This window comes from Tamandua tetradactyla, chromosome 8 (genome assembly GCF_023851605.1).
Source record: "Tamandua tetradactyla isolate mTamTet1 chromosome 8, mTamTet1.pri, whole genome shotgun sequence".
Taxonomy (NCBI): Eukaryota; Metazoa; Chordata; class Mammalia; order Pilosa; family Myrmecophagidae; genus Tamandua; species Tamandua tetradactyla.
The window spans coordinates 68,642,728-68,666,186 of NC_135334.1; the positions used below are offsets into that span (position 1 = coordinate 68,642,728).

Sequence of the window (23,459 nt, forward strand, 5' to 3'; positions counted from 1 at the left end):
TACCCCTTACCCCTCCCTTTGATCACTAGCATTTCAAACTAAATTTATTTTAACATTTGTTCCCCCTATTATTTATTTTCATTCCATATGTTCTACTCGTCTGTTGACAAGGTAGATAAAAGGAGCATCAGACACAAGGTTTTCACAATCACACAGTCACATTGTGAAAGCTATATCATTATATAATCATTTTCAAGAAACATGGCTACTGGAACACAGCTCTACATTTTCAGGCAGTTCCATCTAGCCTCTCAATTACATCTTGAATAACAAGGTGATATCTACTTAATGTGTAGGAATAACCTCCAGGATAACCTCTTGACTCTGTTTGGAATCTCTCAGCCATTGACACTTTGTCTCATTTCACTCTTCCCCCTTTTGGTCGAGAAGGGCTTCTCAATCCCTTGATGCTGAGTCTCAGCTCATTCTAGGTTTTTTCTCAATCCCGTGATGCTGAGTCTCAGCTCATTCTAGGATTTCTGTCCATCGTTGCCAGGAAGGTCCGCATCCCTGGGAGTCATGTCCCACGTAGACAGGGGGAGGGTGGTGATTTTGCTTGTTGTGTTGGCTAGAGAGAGAGGCCACTCCAGATGAAATTTTAAAGCACTATTTTAAATGATAAATTGCTAGATCATGAATTGATATTTTCCTGGCATGGAAAATAGCATTTTGTGTATTTATTATGCTCTGGGCACAGCACTGTTCATGAAAGACTAATTCAATATATGGGCACATGACATTTAAGTCACATATAATTTTTAAGTGGTACATGCCAGATTGCAACACCCATGATTGTGACAAGAGCCTTTGCCCTTGTTTTTTCTTACCTGTAATGACTTCAGGAGTCATTTTACAACCTGTAGAATGTACAGCAGAATGATACCCACAAGTTAAGTATGGTAGAATAGAAAGACTCAAGGAACTTAAATTCCCAATGGAATTTTTGAGCCACAATATCAGCCCAGAACTGTCTTCCTCTGAACTTTTATTAACATAATATAAATAAAGCCCTAATCTGTTAAAGTGCTATTCTTCAGATATTTTTTATTAGCAATTAAACAAATTCCTAGCTGACAAACCTGTACAAATTAAACTTGAGACCTAAGTTATCCTTGAAGAAAAATCCCCAGAGGAACAATGGTTTAGACAACGATTAGAAACAACATGGAATATTAGTGTCTACATTCCCAGCAGGTTCATATAAAACCTTAATCCCTTTCTCTTTAAATCATAGCATATACATTCCCTACCCTGTGCCTTTGTACTAAGGAACTATACAAGGAAATGGGGGAGAGGGTGTGTGGGAGTGGGTGGGGAGTGGGAATGACAAATTCAGATTATAAAATCTGGCTTTATAGTCAACTATATTAGATATGTCTGTTCTGAATTTTCTGTATTAAAGAATAATTTTAAAAGAAACAATACACAATGAAAAGTACAAATAAATAAAATAGACGTAAATAATAGTCAGAAAAGCATAAAAATAACACTCACTTCTAAATATAGCCAAACTTTTGTCCCATTGTTAGTATGAAAACTAAAAACTCACTAATGATAATAGTATGTTTCATAAATACTGATCGGGAAGGCTTACTGCAATCTTAGTAAAAAAACTAACAATTTCAAAGGATAACCAGTTATTGTATATATGTAGATTTCTACTGTTCATGCCCCCCACAGTGACAACTCATAAACTAAAGATTTCCAGTAAAAGTTAAGACCACAGACACTTAAGAGTGCTGCAGATTATAAAAGTATACATTTAATCTGTGGCAAGTATTGAGAGACCAGAAAAGTCTTAAAGAGAGAAACATACGTTTTAAAAACAGGCAAATAATTATACACATTAGGTTATAACTTTTAAAAATCTGCTTTTTTACTTAAGATTACTGATCTTGAAAAATTATTAAAAAAAAAAGATTACTGATCTTTTCCATCATATTTCTACCTGGGAATTTAGGAATTTTTAAATATTCAAGAGCCAAGAAAAATCACCAGAACTTATGGCATACCTGTGTTTTCCCTTGCTGCCCATAAACAATTTTTGTTGGGATGATTTTAGCTGCTGGTTGGACTGTGGAACCTATTCCTTTTGGCTGAGTTACAATCATTTTGGTGATGGGTCTTGTAGCAGTAATGATAGCTGGCTTTGCTCCTGTTGGCACAGTCTGAATAGTCTTTTCTCCCTAAATTGAAGCCAAGGGTTACATAAGCATTTAAATGATAAGAATTGTCCTTTCAATAAAAAAAAATCACAGAATGGTTTTACTGGGATGATGGGAAAAGAACCATAGATTATGTGACAAAGTACAATGTTTCTCGGTGATCAAAAAAATCCTAGAATTAATTGAAATGATCTTAGATGTCATCTCAACCAACTCTGTCCAAAGAAGGAATTATTTCCTGATAAATGAGTTTTTAAAAAATTACTTCATATAAGAATATCCTTATACTGTCCAATTTATATTATATATATGTACATATGGAGACAAACTGGAAGAATATATTCTAAAATGTTAACAGTTATCTCTAAGAATTGAGATTATAGATCTTTCTTTGCCCATGTTCATCTTTCTTTTCTAATTTATCTGAAATGAATAATATGTAATTAAAAAAAACATTCCTATGCAGTATACCAGTAGATTAAATATACATGCACAAAATAAACTTCCTAAGCTCCCCAAATATTAAATTATTAAGATATATGGTGGAATAAAAAAGTATGTGCAAGAAATGAAATCAGCAGAGTTATTAATATTCTCAGATTATATGGGAAAATAATGAACAAAAAAATCTTTCTATCCCGGAGTTTTACTACTAAAATACTACTACTATCACTTTAGTTTACTATTTATATTATTAGAAATAAACTATTATTAAGCCCATTTAATATTAGAAATAAACTATTATTAAGCCCATTTAATATTAGAAATAAACTATTATTAAGCCCATTAACTTCTCATTATTTTCCACATTTTTACTTGCTTCATTCTTAAGTACTATTTTATCGTCATTCATGTATGAACTCTACATTTTTTTACTTGAACTTAATTAAGCTAAGTTCGAATAGTGATTTTACTTAAATTAAAATTAAAATCCATAAAATTAAAAAGGATATGAAGGGACATGAAATTTCTCACCTTATCAGTTTTTCTTAATTTTAATCATCATAATCCAATGTGCAGCCATCTAAATTTAGCAGCCAGTAAAAACAAAGCACCCAGATGAGCTGGCAATTAACAATTGCTCCATGAACTTGGAGGTAAATATGATTACAGATGTTATAAGTTTAACTACCTGCTATAATTATTTAAGAGAAACATGAAGTGTCTGCCAGTTATGTGATTACTTATTTCAACACACACACATTCTTTACAGCAATATCTCTGGAAAGAGCTTGAGTTCAGATGCTAAAAGCTGCTAGTCTGCAAACAGGAATGTCTATCAAAGAGCTCAACAGCCCCCGTCCAAGTATGACAAACTAATCAAAACAATTAGCAGGGTATTTTTTCAAAAAGCTGTTCTGATGTGTGAGTATAGGCATGCACAGGTGAGCAAGTGTTGAGTATAGGTGTAGGTACATGTCTTGTAAAGAGGCTGGCTTTATACTCTGATCTGCTTCTTTTATTATCACCTCTTGTGTCAAATCACTGCTATCAAATATATCTAGCAACTGTGAGTCACATGCAACTCTTAGACCTTTGTTATCATAGGACCTAGGGTAATGGCATCCTCTCTTATGTATCAATTTCTATGGAAATGCAAACCATACTACAAAGGTTTCTGAAATCTGAATTTTAATCCTGATTTGTGAACTCAGGTAAGAGCAATCTAAGTTTCCCCACATGTTGAAAAAAATCTAATGATGGACTCCTACCAACATTGTAAAGACTGTGATGCCTAAGAAGTTTTCATTAAATGAAGTATATTCTACTTTCTAGTGAAGTTAGACAAGGTAGAGACACCATCAAGCCATTATACTTAAGAACCAAGAGCAATAATAAGAAAACCATTTATTGAAGACTTCTTATTTGCCAGGCACTGTTCTAAGCACTTTCAAAGCAGCTACAATGAACAACCTCAATAATAGAGATCATCTCCAATGTACAGATGAGGAAATTAAAGATTAAAGAAGTTGAATAAGTAACCCAAGGTCAAATGACTACAATACTGAGACAAAACCCAGGTACCTCTCTCCCCAAAACCCTTAACTACTATGTTCAATTGCCTTTAGAACAACTGAATCTGTTCTTCACTTCTTTTTTTTACTAGCTCAAAAATACAAAAATAAAAGTAACAAATCCCCAGCAATTTAATTGGCCCTAATCCCAAATATTTCTCTTTCCCCAGCCTAGGTCAATTACTAGACCAACATCTACTGTCAGGAATAAAATTGTCCAACAACAGGACTCCCCCTGCAGTTAAATCTGTGGAGTTCTCCATCTGGAACCAGGCTAAGATTCTAAATCATGGTGAGAAGCAATCTAGTTATGACCAATATGTTTTAGAAATGACTGTGAAAAATGGCATCAATAGGTGGTGTTTTAACAGTTATTACATCTGTTGGTAAATCAAGCCATTCTGGTCATTGTGGGGTTTGAAATTTTTAAACAAATATTCGTATAGCTGGCTTTTAAAATCTTCAGTGGATTGTGGGTCTGCAGTTCAAGCTCTTACTTACTCCAGCATTTAGCAATGTTGTGACAACGTTTTTGCCTGGGAGGCCTTGAATGGTCGTTCCTTTTCCTGTAGTCTTTTGCACAACAATCACATTGGGCTTGGAAGTCATTGGGATCGTAGTGATTTTGGTAGTTGTTCCTTAGAGAAGGGGGAAGAAAAGGAGGCCCGAGTTAAGAACTAGTGATATTCGGTTATTTTTGTTTATGTTGTACACAATTAATACATGTAGTTGATGTCATCCCTAGATGATATGAAGACTGTCATGATGATGAAAAAGGAAAGGCTTGGAATTGTAAGTTACAAGTTTTCCCAGCATGAGAGAACATTAAGAATTGACTCATAAAGCAATCACTTTGGAATCTTACGACCTACACAGCAAACCTAGAATCTAAAAACATCATATAAATTTCTCTATCAATATTTCTTTACTAGCTAGTTAACTGAAACAAATCAGAACCTCTGCTTCATGACAAGTATTTCCTCCAAACCCAATATGACATCTATGTGACTGACATGATGGGAAAACTCTCCAATAAAAGTGATTACTAAACTCGAGAGAAGTTTAGTGTGTGAAAAGAAATAAACCATGTATTTTTATGAAACTTTATGAAAAGTAACAAACCACGTATTTTTGTATGATTAAAAAAGACAAAGCAAACATTAGCCCAAAGAACAAGTCACAGATTAAATGTGTGCTTTTGTAATTTGCAGCACTCTAGAGTCTGAGAAAGAAATTCTAAACTACCCCAGTTCTGTATTTTCAACAATAATATGTTGCCCTCTTATCCACATCCCTCCAGAATCTGCTTTTGTCCACCTATCAAATTTATGCCCCATATACTTCTAATTGATCAAATAGGAAATCTTGGTACAAATTACTTTGTCCCTTGCCCTCACTCCTTGTATCCCTGAAAAAAAATGTAAGTCCTCAACTTGCAGTCTTTTTACGTCACTGACTCCTCAGTGCTTGGAAAGTGTCTGACAAATACTCAGCAACAGGTGTTCAATGAGTATATAATTAAACCCAATGAGTTATCAATATATATCATCTTTCAAAATGATAAACAGGTAGGCCCTAATCTCCTCTTTAAAATTTCTTTACCATGCAAATAGCTAAGGTTCTTCCTGCCATATAAAACATCCTAAAAAAAAAAACTAATTTCATCACACCAGGAATCTAGAACATGTCAAATTGGTCAAAAACCTCCCTATCTCTATTGTATCTAGTTCTAACTTCCCCTCTTGGATTTCAAAACCTTACATGATCTAACTTTTCATATACAATCTGATCTCACTTGTTCCTTCTCCAAAAAACACACCATAAACTCTATTCTTACAAGTAACTTCTTCACTATGACTCCCCATTACCTACCACATAAAGCCCAAACTCCTCTGCCTACCTTTCCAGGTTCTATCAGACTTTAATTCTCATGATTATCCAACATACACCTCTCCTTCAATGGGTTGGTTTCTACCTTAGCCCTTGAGCACACCAGTCCCAATGTTACTTTTATTTCTGTGAGTATCAGAGGAGGCATGTCATATTTTTTCTACAGGCCTACAAATCATCTATCAAATGGCGAAGCACAAAGTAGATACTCAATAAAAACATCACTGGTTAATACATCCTCAAGAAGAAAAAGAAGGCATAATTATTCTTTTTCACTGGAAAAGCATTCTGTAGTAAAACTTTAAAAATAAGATTGCTCAAATAACCATATTCTAGTTAAGTGTTTATTTTTGGCAGTATTGTTATTTTTTTTTTCTTTCTTCTTTGGTAGTATTGTTTTTAAAAAATATCTTTATAATATACTTGCCTTCATCCAATGTCTCATTAGCCCAAAGTAACAGACTTAGAGTTTACATATAAAATAGCACTTTTATCCATGGAGCAGCTTCACAACTGTTTTTTCCTTTATCTCTGAATAGTCTCTGAATAGTGGGACTAACCATAGAAACCAAGCTGCCATTATTCTCTTACACCAATTTTAACTCTAACTAATTAATTAACACCAATCTCTCTAATGTGATTAGCTATATATACCTCTTTTGACAGTGTAGCCTCACAAAATATTTGGTTGTTTTTAGAAAGTAAACATCAAAAATTACTTTAAGGAAATGTAAACTATATTTTAACTCTATACCAAAAAAACAAGGACCATAACTTTTTGACAAACCTTGTTTAACAAGTGAATTATAATTTCATCTACAAAAATGTCTACTCCCTTCCATTACAGAGGACTGTCAATTTATGAGGCAGCTGTATACCAAGTTCACCAGCTTAGCAAAATGGGGGAAAATGTTAGAAAATAGAAGAAAAAGGCACAGTATAAGGAAAAGCAAGCATAGCATTATATCAAAATAAACTACAACTCATGACTTGAATTATTAATTATAAAAGCCTAAATTTCCAGTAAGTATGTTTCTAAATCTCAGGGAATAGCTATATTGTATTGAAAAAGAAGTACTGCTCATAATAGAAGGTTCTCCTGTATGCTTTCATAGTACTTGGTCTGTAGTTCATGTTACACCAGACTATACAGAAGTTCATTTGGCAAGCACTCTTTAGGGCAGAAAATGTTCCTGTGTACAATAGCACCTAGGATAGCAGCTGGCTCATAGCATATCAGAGAACTCACATAGACAGTTTTTACTTATAAAGAGTTAAGACATAATGGACACAGATAACTGTGAATCACATCTGGATCATAATGGACCATGTTACTGATGCATTCCAGGGATTTCTTTTTTAAAAAGAAGATGCCTGTAAAAATTTTAGCACTATGATAGTAGGCTTAAAGAGAATACAAGTTTACTGACTTGGATTTCAGTATTCACAGATTTTTAAATCTCCTTGATAATCCTTGGTCTCTTGAGGAGTAAATGAAGCAATGGATAATGTTTTAAGTTACTTTGCTCAAATAATGAGCAAATGAATGAATGAATAAGTATATAAACATCAGATATCTGCCTGAACACTGTATTTAAATAAGAAAATAAAAATCAAGTCTTGTCATTATCATAGTTTCTCATAATGCCCTTTAGAGTTAGAATGAGTTCATCTTCAAAGGATTCAATCTTCTGCACAAAATGAGTGATTCCTCAAATAACTTTTAACAAAGCTCACCAAGAAAATTACAAATACGATAGTTCTCTCTCTCTCTCTCTCTATATATATATATAAATAAATATTTGACTCTATAAGTTAAGTAATTGCAAAAATGAGTTATGCCTTTCATTTAACAGCTTATTTTATTAAAAAGAAAAGCGTGACCTTTCTAGAAAGTATTTTGAAAGCATTAACTTCCCCTCTAGGACAAAGGAAGTAAAAACTTCAGATAATAATTTGTGTATAATGATATCCAACACAGGATTATTTACAATGACAAAAAAACTATAAACAACCTAAAACATTCAACAATAAGAAAATGGCTAAAGTACATCATATGAAGCAATATACATTAAAGGAGGGGGAGTTAAAATACATTTCATGGCATGGAAAATAATATTGTTATATGAGATAAAGGATAGAAAATGATATTTACATTAGATATCAATTCAATTTTTAAATTCTACACACATATATAAAACACATTTACACAAACAAATAACCAAAAGAAAAGGAGTGAAAAGAAATATATCTAAATTTTAACACATTTCTCTGGATGGTGAAAATTAAAGTTTCTCATTTTCTTTGTATCTTTTCTATATTTTCCAAACTCTCTACAATAAGGGAAAAACTATCACTTTTTTTTTTTTAAAAGAAAAGCCTTTTACTCTTACAGTTAGATGTTTAAATATTTGTGCTGATTTGAAACTGTTAGGTACCCCAGAAAAGCCATGTTCTTTATTGCTGATTCAGTATTCTTGGTGGGATCTTTTGTTTCCATGGAGATGAGACTCATCCTATCGTGGGTGGATTTTTTGATTAGTTGGTTTCCATGGCAATACATCTCCACCCATTCCAGGTGGGGTCACTTACTGGAGCGCTTTAAGAGGAGATCATTTTGGAAAAAGCTTTAGAGCCCCCAGAACCAACAGCGCCAACAGAATGGACAGAGCCCCAGTGAAGCCACTGAAGAAGCCAGAGACTTTTGGAGATGCAGGAAAGAAAACACCCCCAGGGAGGCTGTATGAAGAAGTCAGTAGTGAAAGCTAGCAGCCCTTTCTCTGGAGTTAAGGTATCTTTCTCTGGATGCCTTAGTTTGGACAGTTCTATGGCCTTAGAGCTCTAAACTTGCATCTTAATAAATTCCTTTTTTAAAAAGTCATTCCATTTCTGGTATATTGCATTTCAGCAACTTTAGCAAACCAAAACAATCTTTGAGGAGAGTACTTTTTTGTTGTGTGGTAGGGAGGGAAATGGAGGGTAGGAAAGATTCTAGAATTTAGCAAATGCTTGTGGATGAAGGCAGAAAACTGTCTAAATTCATCCAAACAATTTTGTCAGTTTACTAAGAATAGACAATGAGGGATTACAAACTAACCTGTAATCCCAGGATCATGGATCAAAATGAATGTTATAACAGTCTTTAAAATAAATACTCATGTAACATTAGGATCAGTTTAGAACAATCAGAAATGAGAGAAATGAGGAATAAAAGAGTCAAGCAGTAAGAGACCTAATAAGTTCCTCACACGGAATTGCTTCAGTTGTATGCTAAGTATATCCTGTAGTGCTACAAAAGTTAAATAACTCTTCTTCAACACATCTGTGTACACTTGATATAGCAACCAAGCATGAGTTGCTTTACATTTAAACCAAAGGCAGAAAATATACATACATATATAGGGTATCTATCTCATACCAATTCTCTGCTTCTAGGAAAATGTGCTTACTGGTACCGTTTTACCAGGTACAGAGCAGCTAAAACATTAATAAAGTCTAGAAACAGAGGCCTCATGACATCCAGACATTTCTTCAAACAGTGTAGTACTACGAATTCAAATATAAGTGAAAAACCTTTAAGGTCATAAAAATCTTCCTACCAATGAAAAACATGTTCACTTTTTAGAAAAAATTTAATTTAGTAAGTGTATATACTATTTAAATATATTGCCAAGCAATAAATTATACTTTTAGGTTAACTATGTTCTTTAAAATATCCTCTTAAAAAGCTGGAATATGATGATTCTTTCCCTATTGGCTTCCCCTTTCTTAGTTTGGCAAACACTGGATTTTCTCACTTACACTTAAAAATAGGGCCAAAATTTACAGCTTTAAATATAGTGCTTTATGCCAATACCATGCCCTACTGTGCTTTTTTTTTCACTCCCAGAGTTATCAGCAACATCAAATTACTGCCAGGAATTTCAATTCCTTGATGTTAAAACGTTAGAAAACCTCACCTGGGACATACAAAATATGGCAAGCCTACAAAAATAGTAGATACTTAACGTCCACAGGGGTTGCTTGAACAGAGATTACTTACATTATTTTAATTAAAAAATAACAATAAATGAAAATGGATGCCAAATACTGCAGGAATGAATGAGTCAATAAAAATCAGGTAAAGTTTCAAATTACTAACATATAGGCCCTTTACTATCTGAGTAAAATTTTTTTAAAAAGTAAACAGTCAACACAAATGGTGAAAAGAAATAAAGATGTTCAAATATTTATTTTTAATTAGCTAAAGTGACATTAGTAATTGAAATTATGAGATCAGTTCCTTCAAACATATTTTGCTAAACAAATATTAGTTCTTCCACTATCTAGTGTGGCCCTCAACAGGTCAATTTCACCTCTCTAAACCAAAATCTGTCTTTATCTGTAAACTAGGGACAATACCAACTACCTCAGAGTTGTTATGAGGTCTAAATGTGTTTACATACGGGAGAATACTTTGTAAACGAAAAATCTATATGCAAATGTAAACCACCATCTTTCCATGTTGATGAAAAGCAACTAAATGCTCTTTCTATTTTAGAACTATCCAAAGCTTAATATGTAAAGACTTAATACTAGAACTAAAAAACGTAAATTCAGACCCTATACTTAATCAATGTAAACATAAGGACTGAAAACAAAACTTTACATTTCTAACCAGAAAATTGAGATCAAACAGAATCCTTCAACAATGAAACATATATTTTATTTTTAATGAAGGTCATCCATACCTCTAATATATTTCAGATACACTTACCAGAAACTATATTACTGCTAATTATCTTGCCCCCCAAGGTAGCTAATGATTTGGGTACTACTGTAATGATGCTACCACTGGTAGTCTTCACATAGGTTGCAGCTCCAGGGGTTGCAGCCATTCGACCTATGGACGGGCTCACTGTTGGCCTGGTATAGGTTGCCTGTGTGCCTATAAACGGGAGACACCCAAAGAAAGCCTTGTCATTGTTCATAAATAATGATAATTTGTACAGTTTATAAATCGTAATTCCATACAATCTATATTGCATTAACTTTAAAATGGAATTTCAAGGTGTTAAGACATTCATTTACAATTTTACACCCAGTTTTTAATGCACACAGTAAGAACTATAGCCAAATTAATTCAAATTAACTTTGCATATACAATTTTGTAATGTGTTGCATCAAATTACTACCCAAGAAAAAGTATAGCTAACTTTGCTCCCTTCTTCCACTGTCCTTCTTCCACCAGTTTTATGCCAAAAAACACTTAAATTTAATCATCTATCCTGCCATAGCATTTTAGCTATTTCTTTTATAAATTTTAAGGTCTCTGCATCTGTTTTATGCTGTCTCAGTGCCAAACCCACATGTCAGCACTCAGCAAACAAGGCATTATTGTTTGCCTAAAATCTGAAGAACTTTTAATGTTTTATACTCTGCCACTTTCTAAATATATGTCAATCTTTAAAAGGGTTAGTCTATAACTTTTACTATAGATTCATGCTGAAGTTTTCAAGAATTGCCAGGAAATTTTTCTTTAACCTAAAAAGTTCTCTATTAACATATTCCCTCATCTTTAACCTGTTAGAATGTTTTTCTTCATATCTCTCAAAAGATTTTTACACCCCTTCCCATTTTTTCTAGGCCTTTTTCTGTTCCCAGACAAGAATGAAAAACTGACCTATTATACTTTTCACAAATCCAGTAACTCAGAAATATTGTTCGTAAGCTAAGATTTGTTAGTCTTGGGAGAATGGAAAAAAAAAATGACAAAGATAACATTTCCTTCAAGGGAAGAAAATTTTTTCATATTTACTCAGGGGCCATGATAATCATTTTCAACAAACCCAGGTTATAAACACTGTTCTTAGCCAAGTTACCCACTTTGTTGTTTTTTTTTAAGAATACAACCAATATTCAAGAGGGGTGTAGGGGAAAAACCTTAAGTAGGATTAAATTGGTTACAACCACACATCTGAATCAGAAAAAAATCTTGAGCAAAATAACTCTGCTACAGAGATGCATGGTTTCAGTCACTTGAAGTACAAGTGAAAAAATTTTCAATTTAAGCTCTTGTTTTAAAAAGGGAACTACTTCTTCTATATGGACATACAGATATAGACACTGCTATTTTTCACTAATGTTCTCTAAGATGAGGAATCATATATACATAGCAGTATTATCTTTGCCAAATGCAGAAATGTTTGGGAGTGAAGCATGACAGATTCAATACATGAATAGCAATATTTAAAAGCACAAGCTTTAGACTCAGATATAGGTTGAAATCCCAGTTCTACCTCTTATTGGTATGACCCTGGGCAAGTTGCTAACACAAATCTGCTTGATGCCACCTGAAAATGAAGGCAATAAAACCTAATGGAGAGGGCGGGCCATGGCAGAGTTCTCACCTGCCATGTTGGAGATCCGGGTTTGATTCCCGGTACCTGTCCATGCAAAAAAAAAAAAAAAAACCTAACAGAAATTAAATATAATGTTTGTCCAGTAAATTAAGTACTGGCCAATAAATGATAGCTTATAAACTTGAGACAGGTCTCATTTTACACATCTTATATTGTACCATCTAAATAATGGCCCTCCTCAAAAAGAGGTACGAGTTAACACACATTCAAAATAACAGTAATGGCTAATTCTAATATTAATTACTAGTAATAGCTATTGAACATTGTACTGGAATTTTACATATCTGATTTCACTTAATATTCACAATAACCTATAGCATACATATTATTACCACATTTAAACAGATAAGGAAAAGACTTAGATTAAGTAAACTGCTTACGATTACATAGTCATTCACATCCTTGAATGACTTCTAGGAACAATGGAATCAGAAGCTTCCCTCAGTCTAAGTACCATTTATTACACTATAACGTAATACATATTCTTAACCTCATCAGAGCAAGCTCCTTTTGGGCTGGAACCATGTTTTCATTCACTAACAAATCCTGACTTAATACCTACTTACGGGCCAGCTCTACATATACGTGGTGAATAAAATAGACATGGTCCCTTGTCCTCATTCAGCCTAATAAGGAGAAAAACATTAAACAAGCTCACAAACAATTAACTAACAATTAGAAATTGTAGTAAGTGCTGTAAACAAAAAGAGCAGAGGACCATGAGGAAAAAGAAACACAAAGAGAGTATTAATTTCAATTGGGGGTTGAAAGACCTCTTAATCATCTCATTAATCTCTACATCCCCAGTATCAAGAATATTGCTAGAACAGTGAAATTGCTCAATGAATGAAAGATAAATGAATTTTAAGTGATGCTCAAGCAAACTTACCAGTAGGAGTGGTTACCAGTTTAGTTGTCATAATTGCACCATTACTGCTAACCACCATAATAGGGGAATTGCTACTGGAGGGCAGAGTTGCTGTTACTGGTTTGGGTAAGATTTTACTTGGTTGAACCTGTTGTGTGATGATTTTAACACCTTTAAAACAAGAAAGATAAATCTCAGTATAAATTATCTTTTAAAACATGTCCCTTATACCAACCGAAGAGAGTAGTACTTTCATACATTTCTCCATTCTTGACTAAAGAAAGGCTTTTTCATATCCACAAAACTCTTCAGCCTTTTATTCCTCAAATTCCTCCTATCTTTCTTAATTTCTCTCCATTCAGGAATGCAACTAAAAACAATACAGAACCTTCTGTAAGAACTTTTTTTCCTATTGTCTATGATTGTGTCATGTATGTACTTTCAAAGAAAATAAAAGCTCAAGTTAACTACTGTACCTGAATTATTACAGACAAATAGTCTGCTTAACGCAAATACTTGAAAAGAAGGAACTAAAATAAGATGTTCAAAACAAAGGCTAATGTAGTTTTCATATAGTTCCACCTCCTATAAAAGATTACCTATAATCCCTTAAATTACAAGAGCTGCTGAAAATTATAAAAAGCAAGAACTCTTTTTTGAACCTTTATTTTTAAACCGCTTCTTGAAAAAGTATTTTTAGTACCTCATTTTGTCAAATACAGAATACAAAATAAAGGATATGTTATTATTATACCTATATAAAATATTCATGAGTACAAAAATTTGAAGGCAATATACAGAAGAACCACCCCAGGGGGCACACAGAATAGCTGCCTGGCCAGGCCCCAAAAATTAGCTGCCTCACCCATATTATCTTGATCAACTGGCCCCCACAGTCGAGGAGAGGCAGGGCTGAGGGGAAGAGATGGCTCAAGAGCGCCATCTGTTGGTAAGCCTCAAGTAGAATTGCTTCCCCATGAGATCTGGGCCTCGGTTTGGTTAGTACTTACTGACAAACCAAAGGCAAAATAAGACCTTCAAGACAAACACAACCAAATACAAAACCTTAGATGAGTCAAGCAAATCAACTTGCAAAATAACCTTATCAAGACAAACAAATGCCCCAAACACAACAGAAAATCACAAAGCATGTGAAGATTCAGGCAGATCTGACCCAGCCAAATGACCAAATTAAAACACTGGAGGAGACATGATTTGGAACAACTAATCAAGGACATTCATAAGACATAAAAGATATCAAGGAGACACTAAAGGAGCATAAAGAATTTGAAATAATAAATAGAAAAACAGCAGATCTCAAAGAGATAAAAGATACTGTAGACCAAATCAAAATATACTAGAGATAGACAAAAACAGATTTGAAGAGGCAAAAGAAAGAATAAGCAAGCTAGAAGATAGGACAACTGAACTTAAATGCATAAAATAACAAATGGCAAGAAAGAATGAAAAAAGTGCAATAGGATTTCAGGGAAATGATGCACAACACAAAGAGAACAAATAAAAGAATCATTGGTGTCCCAGAAGGAGAAGAGAAGAATAAAGCTCTAGGAAGGTTACTTGAAGAGATAATAGGCGGGTACGTATGAATTTTTTCTGTTTTCTTTTTATTACTTTTTTTGAATTGATGCAAATGTTCTAAGAAATGATCATGATGATGAATATACAACTATGTGATGATATTGTGAGTTACTGATTATATATCAAGAATGGAATGATCACATGGTAAGAATGTTTGTGTTTGCATGTTGGTATGTTTAATATATAAAATTAAAAAAAGATATAACAGGGGAAAACTTCCCAAATCTTATAAAAGACATAACTATGCAAATCAAAGAAGCCCAATGAACCCCAAATAAATGAAATAAAAATAGACATATTCCAAAACAAAAACTAATCAGACTGGGGCAGTGCGACAGTGGCTCAGTGGCAGAATTCTCGCCTGCTAGAGACCTGGGTTTGATTCCCGGTGTCTCCCCATGCAAAAAAAAAAAAAGGAAAAACTAATGAGACTGTTTAATGTTGAAGAGAAACAGAAAACCTGAAGGTATCAATAGAAAAGCAATCCCCTACATACACAGGAAACCACATATGACTGAGTTTGGACTACTCAGCAGGCAACAGAGAGGTAAGAAGATAGTGGTATGATGTATTTAAGATGCTAAACGAGAAATATTTCGAGCCAAGAATTCTTTATCTGGCCAACTTGTCCTTCAAAAATAGGCTTTAAACGTAAAGACGTCATAAGAGACAAGGAAGGACACTACATATTAATAAAAGGGACATGTGAACAAGAAGATATAACAATCACAAATGTCTATGCTCCCAGTCAAGGAGCTCCAAAGTCCAGGAGGCAAACACTGGCAAAACTGAAGGGAGCTATAGATGTTTCAACAATAGTAGTAGGAGACTTCAATACGCCACTTTCTCTATAGATAGAACAACCAGGCAGAGGATCAACAAGGAAACAGAGAACCTAAACAATGTGATAAATGAATTAGACCTAACAGACATATACACATCATTATACCCCCAAACACCAACATATACATTCTTCTCTAGTGCTCATGGAATGTTCTCCAGGATGGATCATATGCTGGGACACAAAATAGGTCTTAATAAATTTAAAAAGATTGAAATTATTCAAAGTAATTTCTCTGACCACAACAAAATGAAGCTAGAAATCAATAAACTCCAAAGAACTCAAACCTTCATAAATAAATGGAATTTAATAACATAGTCTTAAACAATCAGTGGGTCAAAGAAGAAATTGCAAGAGAGATAAGTAACTAAAGATCAATGAAAATGAAAATACAATATAGCAAAACTTATGGGAAGTGGCAAAGGCAGTGGTAAGAGGGAAATTTATTGCCCTAAATGCCAATATTAAAAAAGAAGAAAGAACAAATATCGAGGACTTAACTGTTTACCTGGAGTAACTTGAGAAAGAATAGCAAACTAACCCCAAAGCAAACAGAAGAAGAAAAATAAAGATTAAAGCAGAAATAAGTTAGAGAACAAAAAAACAATAGAAAGAATTGATAAAAGCAAAAGTTTTTTCTCTGAGAAAAATCAATAAAATTGATGAACCCATAGTTAGGCTGACAAAGAAGAAAGAGAGAGAATGCAAATAAAATAAGAAATGAGACAGGTTAGTTACCGTGGACCCTGAAGAAAAAAAATTATAAGAGGATTCTATGAACAACTATATGCCAAAAACTAGACAACTTCAATGAAATGGACAAATGCCTAGAAACACATGAACAACCTACACTGACACGAGAAGAGATAGAATAACTCAACAAACCAATCACATGCAAAGAGATTCAATAAGACATAAAAAATTTTACTACAAAGAAAAGCCCAGGCCAGATGGCTTCACAGGGAAAGCGTACCAAACATTCCAAAAAGAACTAACCCCAATCCTGCTCAAACCCTTCCAAACAATTGAGGAAAAAGGAACACTACTTAATTCATTTTATGAAGCTAACACTACTTAATTCATTTTATGAAACTAACATCCCTTTAATACCAAAACCAGATAAAGATGCTACAAAAGAAGAAAACTACAGACGAATCTCCCTAATGAATATTATGGCAAAAATTCTCAACAAAACACTAGCAATTCAACTCCAATGACACATTAAAAGAATTATACACCACGACCAAATGTGATATAAACCATGCATGCAAGGGGGGTTCAATACAAGAAAATCAATGAATGTAATACAACACATTAACAAATATAAAGGTAAAAATCACATGATCATCTTGACTGATACTGAAAAACATTCAACAAAAAATTCAGCATCCTTTTCTGATAAAAACATTTTAAAAAGTAGGAATCAAAGGAAACTTCCTCAATATGATAAAGGGCATATATTAAAAACCTGCTGCCAGCATCATACTAAATGGTGAGAGACTCAAAGCAACCCCTCTAAAATCAGGGATGAGATAGAGATGCCCACAATCACCACTATTATTCAACATGGTGCTAGAAGTTCTAGCTAGAAAAATCAAGCAAGAAAAAGAAAAGGCATCCAAATTGGAAAGGAAGTAGTAAAACCTTCATTATACGCAGATGACTATGCTTGGAGAATCCTGAGAAATATAACAAAGCTACTTGAGCTAATAAACAAATTCAGCAAAGTGGCAGGATACAAGATTAATGTGCACAAATCAGTAATGTTTCTAATCCTGAGAAATAAAACAAAGCTACTTGAGCTAATAAACAAATTCAGCAAAGTGGCAGATACAAGATTAATGTGCACAAATCAGTAATGTTTCTATACACAAGCAATGACCTAATTGAGGAGAAAATTAAGGAAAAAATTCCATTCAAAATAGCAACTAAAAGAATCACGTATCTAGGAATAAACTTAACCAGGGATGTAAAGGACCTGTACACAGAAAACTACAAAACATTTCTAAAAGAAATCAATGAAGATCTAAATAGGTGGAAAAACATTCCTTGCTCATAGATAAGAAGTGTCGTTAAGATGAAATTTTACCCAAATTGATCTACAGATTCAATGCAATACCAATTAAAATTCCAACAACCTACTTTGAAGACTTGCAAAAGTTAGTTATTAAATTCATTTGGAAGGGAAAGAGACCCCAAATAGCTAAAAATATTCTTAAAAAGAAGAGCAAAGTGAGAGGACTAACACAGATTTTGAAGGTTATTATAAAGGCTATTCTGGAGACTACTCTTGTGCAAGCTTCAGCTAGACGTTTCTAGTTACCATGGTTTTCCAAACCCCAAACAACATCATTCCTGTTAATCATAAAGAGCACCCATGGCTCTATCTGAGATCCTACAAAAGTTATACACACTAAGTTTACTTTAAAGAAATCTAAAACCTTCAGGGAGTTCCTAGGCCAGATAAGCCTTGAAACCCAGAGGTTCTAGGCTCTTTAGGAATATCAACCAGTTCCACTCCCCATCCTATATTGTTGACACCACTTTTCAACATGAAATAAGTTAGAATCGATAAAACCCAAATATCCTTAAAAATTTGGTTCTCCCAAATTTGGTTCGGAGCAAAGGAGAAGGGGGAGTTATAACAAATAGGACTTAACAAATGAGTATGACTACTGTATCATTATAATAATATTTCTTTTTATTTTCCAGTATCTTTGAGCAGCTAGAAGGGAAAACCTGAAATTACGGAATTGTAACCAATATCAAACTTGGATATCTGTTCTATAGCTACTTGTTAAAATGTACTTTGAAATTTATTGTTTGTATATATGTTATATTAAACAATAAAAAATGTCTAATTTTTTTTAAATTAAAAGCTTTGTTCTTCAAAGGACTTTATCATGAAAGAAAAAGGACAACGTATACAATGGGAGAAAATATTTGGATACCACATATCTGATCAAAGATTAATATCCAGAATATATAAAGAGATCCTTCAACTTAACAAAAAGACAAACAAGCTAATTAAAAAATGGACAAAAGACATGAGCAGACATCTCTCCAAAGAAGACCTACAAATGGCCAGAAAGCACAAAATGCTCAACATCATTGGCCATTAGGGAAATGCAAATCAAAACTTCAATGAATTACCATTTCACACTCATTAGAATGGATGCTATTTAAAAACTGAAAACACTGTTAAAGAGGATGTGGACAAATAGGAACACTCATTCATTGTTGGTGGCAATGTAAAATGGTATAGCCCCTGTGGAAGAAGGTTTAGTAATTCTTCAGAAAGCTAAGAATAGAACTACCATATGACCCTGCAATCCCACTACTAGGTATATACCGAAAAAAACTGAAAGCAGGGACTCAAACAGATAATTTGCACATCCTTGTTCAGAAAGGCATTATTCACAATTGCCAAAAGGTGGAAGCAATCAAGTGTCCATCAATCAATGAAGAAACAACATAATGTGGTATAAACATGCAATGGAATATTACTCAGCCATACAAAGAAATGAAGTCCTCATATATGTGACAACATGAATGAACACTGAAGACATCATACTGAGTAAAATAAGCCAAAGACAAAAGAACAAATATTATATGATCTCACTGTTTTGAAACAATTAGAATAAGCAAACTCACAGAGTCAGAATCTAGATAATAGGTTTCCAGGGACTGGGTGGGTCAGGGAAGAGGAACTCAAGGCTTAAAATGTACAGGGTACCTATATGGAATGATGGAAACGATCTGGTAATGGATGGTGGTAATGGTAGCACAGCACTGTAAATACAATTAACAGCACTGAAAAGTCTTAACATGATTAAAGGGAGACCATTAGATTGTCTATATAAGAGAATAAAATTTTTTTAAAAACCCATGGAACTATATACACTACACAAATAATGAACCCTTAGTTAAACCATAGACTTTAATTAATCATAAAATTATAAAAATGTGCTATCAGTTGTAACAAATATTCCACAACAATGCAAGGTGTTAGTGGTGGAGCAACATATGGGAGTCCTATTTCTTATGTGTGATTGTTCTGTAAACCTACAACTTCTCTAATAAAAAATTATTTAAAAAAATATGTGGAAAGCAGCTAAGGCAGTACTGAACAGGAAATTTGTAGAAAATTTATACAAATGCAGATATAGATATAGATAGGTAGATGATAGATGATTGCTAGATCTAGATAAAATTCTCAACAAAATATTAACAAATCGAGTCCAACCAGGCATATAAAAAAATGACTAAATGGGATGCATTCTAGGTATGCAAGGCTGATTCAACAGAAAACCCATCAATGTAATTCACCAGAACAAAATTATGATCATACCAACCGACAAACAAAATGCATTTGAAAAAATCCAATGGCCTTTCTTGATAAAAACTCAGAAAACCAGGAATGCAGAGGAACTTTCTCAACTTGATAAAGAGCATCTAAAAAAAGCCTTCAACTGCCATCACACTTAATGGTGAAAGAGCTAACATGTTCTCCCTAAAATCAGGAACAAGGTACAGATGCCCACTTTCTCCACTTTTATTCAAGATATTAGAAATTTCAACTAGTGAAATACGGGGCAAAAAGAAGCATAAGCTATATACAGATTGGAAAGGAAGAAATAAAGCTGTCCTTATTTACAGATGACAAGATTATCTACATAAAAAATCCTAAGGAATATATAAAATACTCCCAGACTAATAATTGAGTTCAGCAAAGTTGCAGAATACAAGATCAACACCATTTCTATATATTAACAACGAACATAAGGAAATTGAAATTAAAGTTATAATTTATCACTCCAAGAAAATGAGATATTTAGGTATATGCCTAAACAAGTACAGGATGTATATGCTGAAAACTATAAAACACTTCTAATCAAAGGGTCAAAGAAGACCTAAATAAATGAAGGGACATATCATGTTCAAGGACTAGAAGATTCAAAACAGTTAACATGTCAATTCTCCCCAGATTGATCTACAAGCTTAAAGCAATTCCTAGGAAAATCCCGGCAAGATCTAAGACAGACAAACTTACTCTTAAATGTATAGGGAAAGGCAATAGAACTAGAATAGCTAAAATAATTTTGAAAGAGTAAAATAAAGTAGAAGGACTCGCCAATGTTAAGGCTTACCTTCTAGTTACAGTTTTCAGGATGGTGGGATATTGACAGAGAGACAGACACATAGATCAATGGAACAGAAAAGAGAACCTAGAAATAGACCAACACAAATATACCCAACTAATTTTTGACAAAGATGTAAAAGCAATTCAACAGAGGAAGGATATTCTTTTCAATAAATGGTGCAGAAGCAATCAGAAATTTATAGGCAATAAAGAACCTTGACTAAACCTCATCTCTTACACAAAAATTAATTCAAAATGGATCATGAACTTAAACAGAATCTTCAGGACTTAGGGCTAGGTAAAGATTTCAGAGATTTGAGATCAAAAGCAAGATCCACACAAGGAAAGACTGAGAAATTGCACGGCATCAAAATACACATTAGTGAACAAAGCCCAGCCGTATTATTGGAATTTTTAAAATAACATATTCCTTCCCTAATTATGATGGTTAGAGTTCTGAAAACACTCATGATATAAGACTCTGTGATTAAGGGGAACTTAAGATTTACTGGAAAAATAAGATTAGAGGACTGAGGTTTTGACTAAATATACAAAAGCTTTCAAAAGTGTTTTTACACAGATCAAAACAGAAACTAAACACAATGAATAGATAATACTGTATAGCTTATATTAGCAAGAATAAATGTTATACAATTAATATAATTTACCATTTCTGCTTAGTGGAAAATTTTCAGGACCTCCCAGTCCTGCTGCTCAAAGGAGGTGACTAAAAATTCATTTTGTTTCCTTAAAGATGTTAAACATGTAAAGAGGATTTGTAACATCCCTGTGTCTGAGCCTCCATTCTACATACTTTTCTATTCAATACCTTAATGACTTTATGCCTTACAGTAAAATGATTTTCACGTCGGAGTACCCGTTATGCTGGAGAAGCTTTCAATAAATTGCTAAACTGTCATTCCACAAACTTCAACCTTGCACACGAAGTCCTATGATCTTAGCACCTCTGCTTATGACAACTTTATGTCAAATTCATATTATCCCTCTACAAGTCTCTTCAAACTAATTTTTCCACTGTCTATTCCCCATAACCCCAATTGGATTTGTACTAGAATCTGAAAATCCACGTTTGTTTAATCAGCTTCCTTTATTTCTCCTGAGACTTCACTAAAAAAAGTCTTTCTGCTCTGCAAGCTGCTTTTCTCCCTTCTCTATTTCTAAGCCCAATAGTTCTATTTCCAAGCTTTATATAGTTCTCCTCTATATAAATATTTCCAACAGGAAGGTTTCAAAATATAGTTTAGAATTAAAATGCTGGTGCTTGAGGAAGATGTATATGGAAATATATATATATATACATAAACACACACAATTAATATATTTGTATGTATTATTTGTATTATATATATTTATCAATATTTATATTTGTATGTGTCTGTATAGATGTGTGTGTATGTGTATGTGTGTGTGTGGTAGAAACACATGCTGTCTTCAGAGAACTGATGATTGGGGAAGAATCACATTTTGGGAAAATTTTCCAGTTACCTGACTCCTGTTTGATTTGGATGGTAGGCTTGATACCAGGTGGCAAAGGAGACTGCTGAGGTTGCTGCTGATGAGATACTGCAGAAGACTGGGTCACCTGTTGCTGTGTCTGCTGCTGCACCTGATGTAATGGCTGCTTAGGAGACTGTTGATGCTGTTTAGGAAACTGTGCAAGAATCTGAGTTGGGGCACCCACTAAGCTTTTGGGGGAAGGAAGTCTAGTTGATGCCATTTTGATTGCTGATGTAGACACACCTGTAGAAGAGTAAACACAGAGAATTTAAGAGTAAAGCACAATTAAATTTATTTCTGGTTATTTTAAAGGAGGTAATAGGAGACTAGGTAAATCAATAAAAATGGATTTACTGAGGAGCTAGTAAGTATGACGTGTTGTGCTTTACATATTTCATATCTAGCCTCAAACTCTGTAAGGGAGACATTATTGCTTCCAGACTTAAAAAAAAGTTAATTCTTAGAATGTTTAGTGTGGTGTTTGACTACATCTCAATAAAATTCCTAAATATAAAAAAAAATGAACTGATTGTTAATTTGTTCTAGTTAACCATTAACCTCATGGTGAAGAACTAGAACAAAAGTAACAAAGTATCAGGCAGGATATACACAGAACCACTTCTCAAAAGATTTTCTGATAGAAAATGCAGGTTTCTCAATGCAAACAATGTAGGAACAAAGCAGACTAACTGAGTTTTGAATCTTATTTATAATACACTTTAAAATATATAGTTAAATATTTGGAAGATTATTCATTTCCAAATCAGTTCATTATTCATTTTCTTGTTATAAGGTTAACACAAGCTTTGGAAAAAATTCAGGATAGTACAGAAAGGTATAACAAGTGAAAACCTTCAGAAATCACATGCCTAACTAAAATCACAGCCTATTTTCTTTGACTCAGCAATTCTATTTCTATGAATTTATCCTATAGGCACACCTACATATATGTGGTTCATTATGATTTCATTCTTTTTTTTAATTTTAATATTTGTATTGAGAAATTTTCACACATTCAT

General features: G+C 33.5%; 1 protein-coding gene across 6 annotated transcripts in view; it reads right to left on the reverse strand.

Annotated features, from left to right (window-relative positions):
• EMSY (EMSY transcriptional repressor, BRCA2 interacting) overlaps positions 1 to 23,459 on the reverse strand; it is a 127,659-nt gene that overhangs the window by 22,777 nt on the left and 81,423 nt on the right. For all 6 annotated transcript variants that reach the window (XM_077113532.1, XM_077113530.1, XM_077113529.1 and 3 more), the window contains 5 exons: positions 22,429 to 22,683; positions 13,361 to 13,510; positions 10,827 to 10,997; positions 4,682 to 4,818; positions 2,013 to 2,186 (listed from right to left, as the gene is read on the reverse strand). In XM_077113532.1, coding sequence (XP_076969647.1) covers positions 2,013 to 2,186; positions 4,682 to 4,818; positions 10,827 to 10,997; positions 13,361 to 13,510; positions 22,429 to 22,683 — 887 coding nt within the window. The remainder of the gene's footprint in view (positions 1 to 2,012; positions 2,187 to 4,681; positions 4,819 to 10,826; positions 10,998 to 13,360; positions 13,511 to 22,428; positions 22,684 to 23,459) is intronic.